This window comes from Mus caroli, unplaced genomic scaffold (assembly GCF_978045245.1).
Source record: "Mus caroli unplaced genomic scaffold, Mus_caroli_1 scaffold_7, whole genome shotgun sequence".
Taxonomy (NCBI): Eukaryota; Metazoa; Chordata; class Mammalia; order Rodentia; family Muridae; genus Mus; species Mus caroli.
Window position 1 is genome coordinate 28,388,547 of NW_028227262.1, and position 13,702 is coordinate 28,402,248.

The 13,702-nt window shown below is 46.8% G+C and overlaps 1 protein-coding gene across 4 annotated transcripts in view; it reads left to right on the top strand.

The window, feature by feature from the left end:
* Positions 1–13,702, top strand: part of B4galnt3 (beta-1,4-N-acetyl-galactosaminyltransferase 3) — a 101,094-nt gene that overhangs the window by 59,883 nt on the left and 27,509 nt on the right. For all 4 annotated transcript variants that reach the window (XM_085840025.1, XM_085840027.1, XM_085840026.1 and 1 more), the window contains 2 exons: positions 8,681–8,784; positions 10,229–10,306. In XM_085840025.1, coding sequence (XP_085696151.1) covers positions 8,681–8,784; positions 10,229–10,306 — 182 coding nt within the window. Of the gene's footprint in view, positions 1–8,680; positions 8,785–10,228; positions 10,307–13,702 lie in introns of those variants that run through there.

The window sequence follows — 13,702 nt, forward strand, 5'->3', positions numbered from 1 at the left end:
GAGGTAACACATCTCCTGAAGCTGAAGTTAAAGGTGGTTGTGAGCCATCCAGTGTGGGTACTGGGAACCAAACGGGGTCCTCTGAAAGAACAGGAAGTGCTCTTAACCGATGAGCCATCTTTCCAGCCCTGGAGCCCAGGCTTTTAAGTAACCACTAAGGTTTCTGTCTTACACCCTCCAGTACCTCTGTGGGCAACATTAAACCTTCAGTTGAGGTCTATTGATATTCTTGCTGAAACTCCTCCGTGGCTGTTATACAGAGCCAGTGATTTCCTTGCTTCTCCTAGACTCTCATACCATAAAGACAAGTTTCCTAATCACAGAGCTTTTGCTCATAGTCTTGCCTGACATTTCTGAGTCTTTGAGAATAAAAAATCCTTGAGCAACATCGTGTCATCAGCATCCGGTGAACCCAGCCAGCTTGCTGTGTCTGCCCGTTTGCATCCAGCAGAACTGGCTTGCACCTGCCCTGCGTGTGGATACAAGTGTGAGCACCAGGCCATCTCCAAGGGCTTGGCAAAGTGGGTCCTTTCATTAACCACAGAGCAGAAAGAGCTAAGTGTGTGCGTGTTCGCTCCGTCCCAGCTGTTAGTAGGGCACGTGGTGCTCAGGAAATGCTAACGATCGAGGGTCCGTTGGCTCATTTTCCTCAGTCTTCTGATTGATTATTCTTAGCTATTTATTCTACATGTTAGACAAATGCCCAGCTACTGCAGCCCTGAACTCCCTATTTGAAAGACCGCCCAGGGAGGTCAGGGGTGGTCTCATGTTTTCCTTGAAGTGTCTCTTTGTCCCATTTCACAGGAAGACAAACCTAGTGGGTTCAGAAGAGCAAACCCCACCAGAGGGTCTGGAAAGAACCTAAGTGACTCTTGCCTAGGTGTCCTTGAGGATTCAAGTGCAGAATATGGGCCAGTCTTCAGAGTCCTGGGCTCTCAGCATTAGATTTTCCTGGCGGGTCTTAAGTTGACTGTAACTGTCATAACAGTGACTTGTAAATGGAGCCTGAAATGTTACGGTTGTTTAGTTTTTTTTTGCCATGATGGTAATGATAATGGTGATATCCTCAAGGTGACCGGGCTGAGCCCTACCTTCTGGAGTCTACACTGACCATCACCTATGCTTAGGGAATGGAAAGTTACTGAGCTCAGCTCCATACAAGCAGAACCTGTATTCCCAGGGCGGCGGCAGCAAATAGAAAGGACACCGAGTTGCTCTCTGTCTTTTCTCCTCATCTGCTCCCTTGGCTTTATCTTCTCCCTGGATGTTTGTGTGAGCAGGAAGCCCTACAGTGGCTGTAGGGCAGGTGCATCCCTGGCACTGGCTCAGATGCCCTCTTTGGGGCCTTTTGGGTAGCACTCGTGAGGACAGTAGGTGCAGTTCCCAAGTCGCTGGCTGCAAGCCTCAGCTTGCCTGCAACCACAGCCATCCCAGCGGCTCAGGTGCTAGCCTGGCAGGAGACGGAGAGTACAGCTGACTGCACTTCAGGCCCCTGGCTTGGAGGCCTGTCAGAGAGGGAAGCTCCTGAGAGCCCTACCTGTGTTTATCTGTTCGTGAGCAGGAGCCAGGGAAACCTTAGGACTCCATCTTTCTACTCTCTGAAGACATTCCCTCCTCCTGAGGAGCTGGGCAGCCACAATGATCCCCAGGGCCAGTCATGAACACAAACACAGGATTATTTCTGTTGAGAAAGAAAGGGTGTTGAATGTTCTTGTTTGGTTCTCTGGCTAGAGTAGGTGATGGGATTGTATATTTGGGGCTCCATTCTCCCCTTTGCATTTCTTTGGCTCTTACAGAGAGAAGATAAAGACAGTAGTTGGAGACAGTGGGAGAACAGGGATGAGCTGGTGAATGAATGCTACTAAGTGATAATGATAAAGGTAAAATTCAGGACCTTGAATGGGAAGTAATAGAGTTACGATCACAGCCTTTCATCCTGGGTCCAAATCTCAGCTCAGTCACTTACTGTCTCTATGGCTTTTGGGAAGATCAAACAAACAAAACCAGCCAACCAACCAACAACAAACCCTGTAAGCCCACAGGAGTAATCTGCGCTGTGGGTGTAGCTCAGTCGGTAGAAAGCTTGCCAGCATGCATGAAGCCCTGGGCTCAGTTCTCAGTACTCAGTGGTGTGTGCCTATCATGAGAAAAAAGGGTCTAAAATAACAAAATATTGTATAACGTGTAGTTTAAAAGGGGTGCATAACAGTATATATGGATGGATGTATTTAGAAAAATATGAAAATAAGGTTGGGAGAAAGGTTTCAGTGAGAGAGAGGATAACAGGAGACGAAAGGAATGACCAACATTCAGTGTGTGTACATATATACGTGTGTGTGTGTGTGCCTATCACAAAATAAAAGCTATATACATATTAAGTACACACGCATGCACACACACACACACACACACACGAACCTGTTAAAGAAAATCTAAAAAAGAAAAAGTATTGAACTCAGGGAAAGAGATTGTTGAGAGACTATAACAGTATTTTGAAAGACACTTCTGGGTTTATAATCCGATTAAGCCTGGTTCTGCTCGGCCCATACCTTTCTCTTATCCAGGAGGGAGGGCTGAGCCAATGTTAATTATACTTAGCCCATTCTTGCTAAAACTGCATTCAGTTCACTTGCTCCAGGGGTCTTTGTGCTCTGAAGTGTTAGATTATTTTCTTTAAATTGTACTTATTTATTTGTTTGTTTGTTTATTGAGATCTATTTATTTTTATTATATGTGTATGAGGGTTTTGCCTGTGTGTGTCTGTGAACTACGTGTGTACTTAGTGTTCACAGAGGCCGAGAGAGGGCATCAGACCCTCTGGAGTTCCAGGTGGTTGTGAGCCACGATGTGTGTGGCACTGGGAATTGAACCTGTGTCCTCTCAAACAGCAGGCAGTGCTCTTAACCATGGAGTCAACTCTCTAGCCTCATCTCTTAGATTGTTAAGCATCACAAAAGAGGATTGCATATATGGCTTACTTGTTTATTTATTAGAAGTTACAACTTAATTTTTAAAAAATTAAGAAAAAACAGAGTAATCTGTATTTAAGTTAATATAAATATAGCAAACCTCGGTACAAATAGACATGCATATATGTGTATACATATACGTATATATGTGTATACATATGTGTGTTAACTCATACATGTTCATTGTTATGGGTATAGTAATAATAATTTTCATTGCATCAAGTTCCCTAGGGCATCAGCAACTAGGAAAGACTTCATCACACTCTCTGCCCTCAAAGCCTTAGGCGTGCCGTGCTCTGATGACCGTCCCCCAGGTGACATGCCCTCCACTTCATCTTTGCCTGTCTGTGACATGCAGCTTCCATTTTCTCATCTAAGCCCTGCTGGCTTCAAGCCACGGTCGCTTTGTCCTGACAAAGACACCAACTCTCTCCTCAGGCTCTCTCCTCAGGCTCTCTCCTCAGGCTCTCTCCTCAGGCTCTCTCCTCAAGTTCTTCCCAGGCACGGAACCTTTTCATCTTGTGACGCGGGGCTGCTTTCTGGCTCTTGTAAATCCATGCCGAGTGGTGTGGCCTCTTGTCTCCTTGGCAGTCTCTTGTCTTCTACCAGGACAAGGATTCTACCTCCTCAGCACCATCTTTTCTCTTTGCATGGTTAGGCTCTGGAGAGTGAATTTCTAGACAGACCCCAGGGCTTCTCTTTGAAGTCGTCATTCATCCTGGATCTTCAGGTCTGTGGTGTCTTGTGAAGAAGGTGGAATAACCCCTCTGGGCTGCTCACACCTTTTCCAGAGTCATGGGACAGCCATTCCCTCCCCTCTCAAAAGTCCTCCCCTGTAGTTTAGAGAAGGTGAAAAGCCTTTCTTCTAGAGACCAGCCCCAAGGTGGGTAACAATACTGTAAAGATGTCTGTGTCCACCATGGTACCCCAGTGCATCCATCCCCTTTCACACCGTTCCCTGGCTCCACCTTTCCTGGTAGCAAGCTTGGGTTGCCTCAGTCTCCCTGTTGATCCCTAGAGCTGGCAGGTTGGGGGGGGGGGAGGATGGGATGGGAGGTGGAGAGGAGACGTAAACCTCATGTTGTCTGTTCAGCCTTCAACTGGGGGTAAACTTGAGTCATCCGCTGTGTTGGGTTGCCTCCATCCAGGTCTTTCTATAGTCAGGTAAGATCTGTTTCCACGTGACCAAGAAAATAGAAAGTGGAGTGGAGAGATGACTCAGGGCTGACACTCTCAGTGATCATGGGACTGGAACAGGTTCTGTAGGTCTCCACTGGGCTCCCTTGTTGTTCACCATGAAGTCATGTATGTGCATGTGTGCTCACATTATCTGTCTTTATGTGTTGAAACACAACTGGAAGCATGGAGTGGGTACACCTTTAATCCCAGCACCTGGGAAGCAGAGGCAGGTGAATCTTTACGAGTTGGCAGCCGGCCTTATCTATATAGCAAGCTCCGGGCCAGTTAGAGCTATGTAGAGACCCTGTTTCAAAAAATAACAACACCAAAACCAAAGCCGTACCTCCTTAGCACGGTGCTTTGAACATAATACGTGCTCATTAATGTTGGCTGCTATTAGTATTGTACTCATAGTTGCTTAAGAGTCAAAGCAATACACATTAGCACAGAGCTTGTAAGGAGTTCAGTTGGGCATTGGCAGAGGTTTGAACACATTCTTGTGTAGCGTGCATTGTAGTCTTTATCAACAGGCTTTGGGAATTTATACTGACATGGAAATTTAGTATCAATTTTTTACTCCCTCAGTTGTTTGCTTTTAAATATATGTATGTATTTATTTATTTTAAGTGTGCTAGGGATAACACCCAAGGCCTTGTACAAACCTCCAGCAAGGGTTCCACACTGAGCTGGCGAGCACTTTGTATCCACTAAACTCCATGCCCAGCCCTTAACTGTTAAGTTGGAAATGCTTCTAAGTGTTTTCAACACCTGGGGTGGAGATGGAGCTCAAGCCTGCAGTCCTACTGTGGGATCTGGGTATCGGTGACGGGTCTTCCCACTCTCCCATCAGTGGCCCCGATGTCCACATGCTGTATTGGCAAGAGTATCAGATGGAGCAGCGCAGTGAGCATAGCGATGCTAAAGACTGTTGTTCCAGGCATAGGAAGCTTCCTGTGGATTTTCTTTTTGCTGTGTGACCTTGGGCTGACCACCATACCGTTTTATTTACTTTGTTTTTTCTTATTTCTGAGAGAGAGGCCATGGAGTTAACATATGTTAAGAGTTTTTGAAAAATGATACCAAGGGATATATGCGTTCTATAGGGTCTCAGAGAGCCAGGATGATAATCTTCAGGCCTTTGAAGTCTGTATTGCCCCCAGGAGGGTGTTGGCAAAGCTCTGGCTGATGGTTAACTTGATAGCCCAGCTCTGTGAGGGCAGAGCATGAGGCCCACAGTGTGCTTTGTCTGACACCTGAGACTCCGGTGTCTGTCTCCCGGCATAAATGTGACACCTGCTGTAGGAGGACCAGGTCCTGGCAGCTGGTACTCTGGAAGCAGAGGCCCAGCCAGAAGCAGGAGGAATCACTTAACAGGGGACAAGTGACAAGTGTCAGTCGTTCAATCAGCACATTCTTTAGCTCCAGTTGCTCCCAGTGGGGCAAGCAATGGCTGGGTATCCACTGCCAGAATCGATACAGAGACAGAGATGAGGAGGATCCAAATACAGCGCCTGTGCTCAGAGCCTGGCACAGAGCATGTGCTTAGTGAGCACTGGCAGGGCCATGGGAAGGTGATGGAAGGACCACAAAGTCCGTGCCACAGAGAGGACAGATCCAAGTCCCCACTGCCCTGTCTGCTTGCTCTCTGGTCAGCGAGCATAGAGAAGAGAGTCAGAGAGAGATCTGGTTCTGTGCAGTTTACACAATTCTAAAGAAGTTAGAATTCTATCTCCTGACTCTCAGATCCAAACCCCCAACTCAGGAACTGTTAGGAGAAAGAGAAGAGTATCAAGCACTCTGTGAGTCAGACCCAGATAATTCACTGTTCCCAGAAGGCCTGTTGGATGGAGCAGATGTTTCTATTCCCACCATCCCAATGAAGGAAGCAAGGTTAAGGAGATGCTGTGGCTAGCTCAAGGTGGTACAGCTGTGTGTGTGTGTGTGGGTGTGTGTGTGGGTGTGTGTGTGCAGTTAGACCCGTCACTCCGAAGCCTGAAGACTCATCTGCTGACCATCCAGATCTCATGTCTCAGAACATGTAGGTAAGGGGCTGGCTACATTTAACCTCACTGAGTTTCCTGTCTTTTCCTTGGCCACAGAGAGAGCCTTTAGACGAAAAGGAAGAGAACTGGTCAATTGAGAGTTCTTCACTTAGTACAGACCTGAGTTCAGTTCTGAGGTCAGCAAAGAAGCCAGGGCTTTACAGCCAGTAAGTGGATTAGGGAAACCAGTCGATGCTCAGTTGCCAAGAAGAGACAGCAAGCACGTTCTGGCTAAATTAGCCTATCAGGATTCTTCTAAAAAAGGAGGGGTGGTGGAGCCTGGAAAAAAAAAGCACAGCAGTTGTTGTGCAGTGGTGAGATCCAAAGTTCAGATCCCAGCTCCCATGTAAAAAGCTGAGCATCTGACACATGTGCAGGGGCCTGAGGCAGGGGCATCGCTAGGGCTTGCTGGCTTTCAGTCTTGCTGAGAAAACAGGAACCTCAGGTTTCTGGAGAGAACTAGCCTCAAATAGGTATGGAGTGATTGAGGAGGACTCCTGATGCCTTCTGGTCTGAATGCATGCGTACTCCCTACACACATGCACAGACACACACAGAGGGGACTCACTGTGTGTGTGTGTGTGTGTTAAGATTTGTGTTTTTGTTTCTCAATATGTGTCTGTGCATGTATCCTTGGAGGCCAGAAGTTCCCGTGACTTAAGTGTGACTGAATATTTGTGTAGTAACCCACAGCCTATGTCCATGGCTAAGGTGTCTGACTCCAGGACTTCTCAAAGCTCTGCTAAAGAGTAGCTGCAGGAGAGAGTGTAAATGATGACAGACATTGGCATGTGAGGGCTATCTTCTCTAATCTTGGAAGACAGATAGATCCTTGGCTGAGAACTCCAAGCGCCTCTTTCCACATCTGTAAGACAAGAATGATTGCACCTGACCGCACCTGACCTAACTCCAGCGTCTGAAAAGGATCGGATGATGCCTCTGAGATGCTTTGTAAACACACACCATAACCACAGAAGAAAAGCAGCCTGACACCCCCGCCCCCCATCAAGCTCCAGTCTGTGACTCCGTACCCACCCCTCCAAACATCAGCACCTAGCACTCATGCACAATGTGATGTCTGCTTTCTGTGCAGTCCGTACTACTGGCTGTACTCTGTGGTTGGTTGTTTTGTGGACCATAGTCTGGTCTTGCTCTGTAGCCCAGGCTGGCCTTGGATTCAGCAATCTTGCCTTTGTTCCCCTAGATTTTTGGTGTGTCATAGACATCTGCCACCACACTTAGCTGTTTATTCTCTGGTTTTTGTTTAGTTAGCTCTGTCTCTGTTGGAGCTCACACAGGGATCCCGTGACACTTAAACTGTTCTTTCCCAAGGGCGGATGACTGTCAAACTCCTTTTATGTGATTCCCTGCCCCCCTCCAGGGGTGCTTCACTCTGACTTCTTTTTAGCAGAGTGTATGTTATGCTAGGCATGGACTCCAGAGCTGAGGTGTAACCCAGCCCCTCAAGGGCATCTTAATAAAGCAGCCCAATGGAGACACCCCTGCTTGCTTGGGTTCTCACCGTAGCCTTGTTACTGTTTGTTCTATGACCCCAGATTGGTCATGTCAGGAGCTTTGCTCCCGTTTTCCTTACCTGGAGGAGGATAAAGTGATCTAAACCAGCCTGATGGTTCATGATTCTGACTTATGGCTCACAGTGTTGTACATTTGCTTACGTTAAGCCCAACACCCCTGCCCAATCATTCTCCCTGTCATCAAGAAGGCATTGGCATCTAGTGACTTGCAGACTGACCCCTGGGCTCCGACTCTTCCCACCCTTACCTTGCCTTTGTTTGTTTAGGAATGCTTGCTTGCACACCAACCGTTTCCTGTCCTCTCCTTCCCACCGGGGTTCTTTCTACCTCCGCAGATGTGTGCAAATTAACCAGTTAAAGAGCAGACACTAGCCGGGCATGGTGGCGCACGCCTTTAATCCCAGCACTCGGGAGGCAGAGGCAGGCGGATTTCTGAGTTCGAGGCCAGCCTGGTCTACAAAGTGAGTGCCAGGACAGTCAGGGCTACACAGAGAAACCCTGTCTCGAAAAACCAAAAAAAAAAAAAAAAAAAAAAGAGCAGACATGAGGGTGTCGCACATAGCCCCAGAACTAAATTTATGGAACAAATACAAAGTCCTAGGCCCCCTTTGTCCTCACCTCCCATAATCCTCTGCTGCTGCCCTGGAAGTAGGCTTTGTCACCATTTCTTGACTGGGCCTTTGAGAAATCACCTACCAGGAGCAACTAGGTAAGAATCACTTTGCAGTGGAACCCACGGTATATGACCATAGCCCAGTTCACCTAGCAGAGTCCCTTCTCTGACTTAGGGAAGGCACAGGTCTTTCCCGTCACCTGCCTCACCCATTCCATACCTACCTTGAGAGGTGTGGTAAGGAGAAGCCACTCACCTCTCTTATCTCTACCTCTCTAATCTTACAGATTTATGGGCTCCTGCATTAAGTTGGCCTTGTTTTGTTCTTCTTCCCTTTCACAGGGTATGGCAGTTGGCGAGAACTGGCCAAGGCCCTAGCCAGCAGGAACATCCCAGCCGTTGATCCGAATCTCCAATTCTACCGTCCCCAGCAGCTGAGCCTCAAGGTATGTGGTAGGTCCAGTCTGTTTTCCACCCTCCTCGCTGCTGGACCATTCAAGGCCATCCCCTCAGTTGCTCCATGGCCTTAAGGGAAATCTTCACTGTGGTCTATGCAGAGGGGAGACAGCTGGTGGAACCCCAGTTGCACCTTGAAGTTCTAGCTGAGTGCAGATATCTATCTTGCCTTCCTCAAAGCCCCAGTGGGCCTAGTGGTTTAGGGTTTTTGTTCACACTATCCAAGTTAGAGCTGTTCCAGACACGTGGCATCTGTCTTAAACAACACAGCCTTTTTTTAAAAAAAAAGATTTATTTATTTTATTTATACTAGTACACTGTTATTGTTGTCAGACACACCAGAAGAGGGCATCAGATCCCATTACAGATCGTTATGAGCCACCATGTGGTTGCTGGGAATTGAACTCAGGACCTCTGGAAGAGCAGTCAGTGCTCTTAACCATTGAACCATCTCTCCAGTCCCAGACAACACATCCTAAGCTAGTATATGGCTTAGAGATGGCACTTTTGCCTAGCTTGATTTCATCCCCATCTACACACACACACACACACACACACACACACACACACAGCATTCCTGCATATTAGCCAGCATATCCTAGAGACAGGACTGACCCTGATGATAGTACCAGACACATGGTGCTGAAAGCCAGAGCCTGTAAAGTAGACAAATGCCCTTCCCTGCAATCAGCTGGGGTGCAGTTTGTCACGAAGCATTTCTCTATAGTGTTGCTCAGGTGTAGATTAGGGAAATTGAAGGCCATTCCCATTTGGACCCTCTTCCCACCCCAACCCCTGCAACCGTTGACCATAGAGCAGACATGGATCCCCAAAGCTGGATGAGACCAAAGTAACTCTGAGGACCCATGTGGTAGGGAGGGCCTGGGGTGTCTTTGAGGGGCTCCCATTTGTTGAGACCAGTGACAAGTCTGGATAGAACTTGGGGGTGGGGGCTGAAGGAATAAGAAATCACAGCTCCTGCTCCAAGGGGATCCAGAGTCCACTTTTTCTCATGGTTGAAAACTTCAGGGAAGTGAACAGAAAGTGGAGTGCAAGCCGGGCGTGGTGGCGCACGCCTTTAATCCCAGCACTCGGGAGGCAGAGGCAGGCGGATTTCTGAGTTCGAGGCCAGCCTGGTCTACAAAGTGAGTGCCAGGACAGCCAGGGCTACACAGAGAAACCCTGTCCCGAAAAACCAAAAAAAAAAAAAGAAAGTGGAGTGCATGTTGACAAGCCTGACATACTCTCCTCAGGGATGTGGTGTAAATAATGAATGAGACAGTGTCCCTTAAGCTGACAAGCTTCTTTGAGGCAGGAACTATGTCCCATGACCCCTTCCTTCTGCACAGGCAGCTTCAAGGACCCCAGAATCCTGTTCTGTCTCCAGTTTCTTATTAATCTTTTCACCAAACTCCTTCTCTGTTTTGCTGATAGGACCAAGAAATTGCCCGAAGTAGGAGCAGGAACAGTAGCTACCTGAAGTGGAACAAGCCTGTCCCCTGGCTCTCAGAGGTAAAGGTCTCTACTGAACCTGGTCTCTGTGTATAGGGTGTGTGTGTGTGTGTGTGTGTGTGTGTGTGTGTGTGTGTGTGTTCTGCCTGTGTGTATGTGTACTTCTGGTTAGGCCAGAAGAGGGCATTGAATTCCCTGGAACTGGAATTATAGACAGTTGTGGGTGCTGGGAATTGAACCCTGGTCCTCTGGAACCAGTGCTTTTAACCACTGAGCCACTCAAGCCCCTGAACCTGGTGTTTAAAGAGAAGGGACTTAAACAGATGAAATGGGCGCACAAACATTTGCTGCAAACCTACAGTGTGCATATCCATCTCCCATCAGCTGTTTTGACTCTGTAAGGTAGTATTGTGTTAACCCAGCTTTCTGTTGCTAGAGCAACCGCCTGGCACAGTCCACTCCTAAAAATCTCCTAGGAAGAAGAAGAAGGGTATCATGGCGCATGGTTTCAGAGGTTTTAGTTCTAGCTTGGTTTGCTCTGTTGCTTTGGGTCGATGTAGCACAGCACATCTTGGTGAGAGCTAGAGGAGGGTTATTCTAACATCAGGGAGTATAGAAAGCAAAGAAGATGGGGAAGGGCTGGTCTTAATATCTCTCCATCATCAGACCTCTGAGACCTCTTTCCTTTAGGCTCCACCGATTCCCAGTAGCACTGCAGGCTGGGACTTATGGGCTTTTCAGAGACACTGTTGATCCAAATGATAGAGGTCATTATTCTTATTTTATAGGTGGGAAAGCAGTGTCTAGGGAGGTTACACGACTTTCACAGCTATGCCAATCCCCAGTCTTAAAGATAACAACCTCCCCAAGAGTACAGTTCTCAAACCATTAAATCCCAGCTATTCCAGGAAGAAAGAAATCCATTGTTTAAAAAAGATTAAAAACAAAACAAAACAAAAACACAACATAAAAGCCCACTGTGCAGGGCAAATGTTCTTGGAAATCCACATTAGCATATGAAAGATTCTGAGAAGTCCTGGGCAAATCTGTTTAGCTTGGTTTAGCTCAGCAGGTCCCAAATTTATTTGCCCCTGAATTGCCTTTGCCTTTTCCATAAATGCCTGTTAAGATTCTGAGCCACCGATGTTCTAGAGGAGCATGCATTAGGAACTGGCTTCAGAAAGCAGTTGTGAGGGGTCCAAAAAAAAAAAAAAATCACACCAGGTACAGTGACACAGCAGGGCAGTTAGTCACTTGAGTCTGCACAGCAAAGCAACAGTCAAAACCCCAGCCACTCTGAAACTTTTTACTTATGGACATTGGTATTCTTTTTATTTATTTATTTTTTAATGTACATGTCCGTGTACAAGATACCATGAGTACATGCTTATGCCCAAACTCTGGAATAGCATGGTGTTCTGGGACGTCATATTTTACAGTGTGTTTAGAGCCCGGGCTCTTCATCTTGGGGCCTGGGGTAGAGACAACTTCTTGGCTGTGCGGTGTGGGCCAGTCCATTGTCTTTATTGTTCCTGCTGCAGATTGATCTCGCAGCTTGGGTGGTTTGATTTCCAACCCACCCACACAAGGGCAAGAGTGAAAGAGACAATCAATGTTAGCCCCTCTACACTGTGATACTGTCTGTTTTAAAGCCCAGTGGGAGGGTGGGTTACAATGCTGTTACAGTTGTTCTAGGTGACATCACCAGGCCGCTGGAGACAGTGTGCTGAGCCATTGCTTTAAAGATCAGTTGCTCTGGTATCTAGCCTTCACTCTATTAGAGTAGCTTGGGTCAGTTTTCTTTTTCTTTTTCTTGTTTATTTTTGAGACAGGGTCTCATATCGCCCAGGCTGGCTGTACAGTTGTCTCAACTGTGTAGTTGACAATGAACCTGAACTCTTCCCAATCCTCTGCCTTCATCTCCCAAGGGCTAGGGTTACAGGCATGAGCCAGCTCTTCCAGCATATTCCCATTCTCTCTCTCTCTCTCTCTCTCTCTCTCTCTCTCATTTTGGAGATAGGATCTCACTATGTAGCTCAAGCTAGCCTGAAAGTTATGATCCTCCAGCCTTAGCTTCCTGAATACTGGAATTATAGGCATGTGCCCTCATTATCTGTCCTAGAATTGACTTTTTGTTTTGTGAAAACAGAGGCCTTGGCTGGGCTGGAACTCACAGAACCTGCCTCTGCCTATAGTAGTGAGGTTTAAGGCATGTGCTAGCACACCCGGCCAGAATCGACGTTTTTTGCTTTTGGGGTTTTGTTGCTTGGTTGGTTGGTTGGTTGGTTGGTTGGTTTTGGAGACTGTTTTCCTGGGTAGCCCTGGCTGTCCTATTCTGTAGACCAGACTGACCTTGAACTCACAGAGATCCATCTGCCTCCGCCTCCCATGTGCTGGGGTTAAAGGTGTGTGCCTCACCGCCTGGCCAGAATTGACTTTTAAAAGAAATATTTGGGGGCTGGAGAGATGGCTCAGCGGGTAAGAGCACTGACTGCTCTTCCAAAGGTCCTGAGTTCAAATCCCAGCAACCACATGGTGGCTCACAACCACCCATAATGAGATCTGACGCCCTCCTCCGGTGTGTCTAAAGATAGCTACAGTGTACTTACATATAATAATAAATAAATCTTTAAAAAAAAAAAGAAATATTTGGTATCTTAGTACATGTATGTGGCTTTTCGGTAGTAAATCACCGATTTCCATGGATTTCATTTTTAAACGTCAAAAGATTTAAAATCTTCAATCTTCATAGATCTTCACAGAATCCCTGATTTCCTAGGACAGGGAGGTGAGTAACAGCCACTCCAGCCCAGCTTCTCCATCCCTCCCGTGGCAGGGACTTCTGTGTGCCCAGCTCAGTGGCTCTCGGAATGGGGTGCCCACCCCCTTTGCAGTGTGCCTGAGAGGTTGAAGTTAGTGGAGAGTCTTACTCTAAGTGAACACTTCAGGCCTTGCTTTTCTTCCCTGGGTAGCAGCCATAGCTGTTGTCCTTAGTGTGTCAGAGGGGACTAAGCAGATGGGACAGCTGGGACTTAGTATGGAATACTTGTCCTTAGAAACTTCCTGGTACACCAATGCCAGCCATCTCTTCTATTGGTCAGTGGGCAGATCTATTAGAACACTCTGTCTACCCAGGACATTCCTCCAAACAAAAATAATTACAAGGGTCAGATGGTAGTGGTGCAAATCTTTAATCCCAGTACTTGGTAGGCAGAGGCACACAGATCTCTGTGAGTTTTGAGGCCAATTTGATCTACAGAATGAGTGAGTTCTAGTATAGTCAGGGCTACACAGAAAGACCCTGTCTTAAAAAAAAAAAAACCAATAATAATAATATTATAACAATAAACAATTATATAAATAATTATTGTGGTAATTATTTGTTACAATAAAATATTATTATTAAAATAATAGTAATAATAATTATAAACAAGAAAAAAAAGAAAGACAGTATTT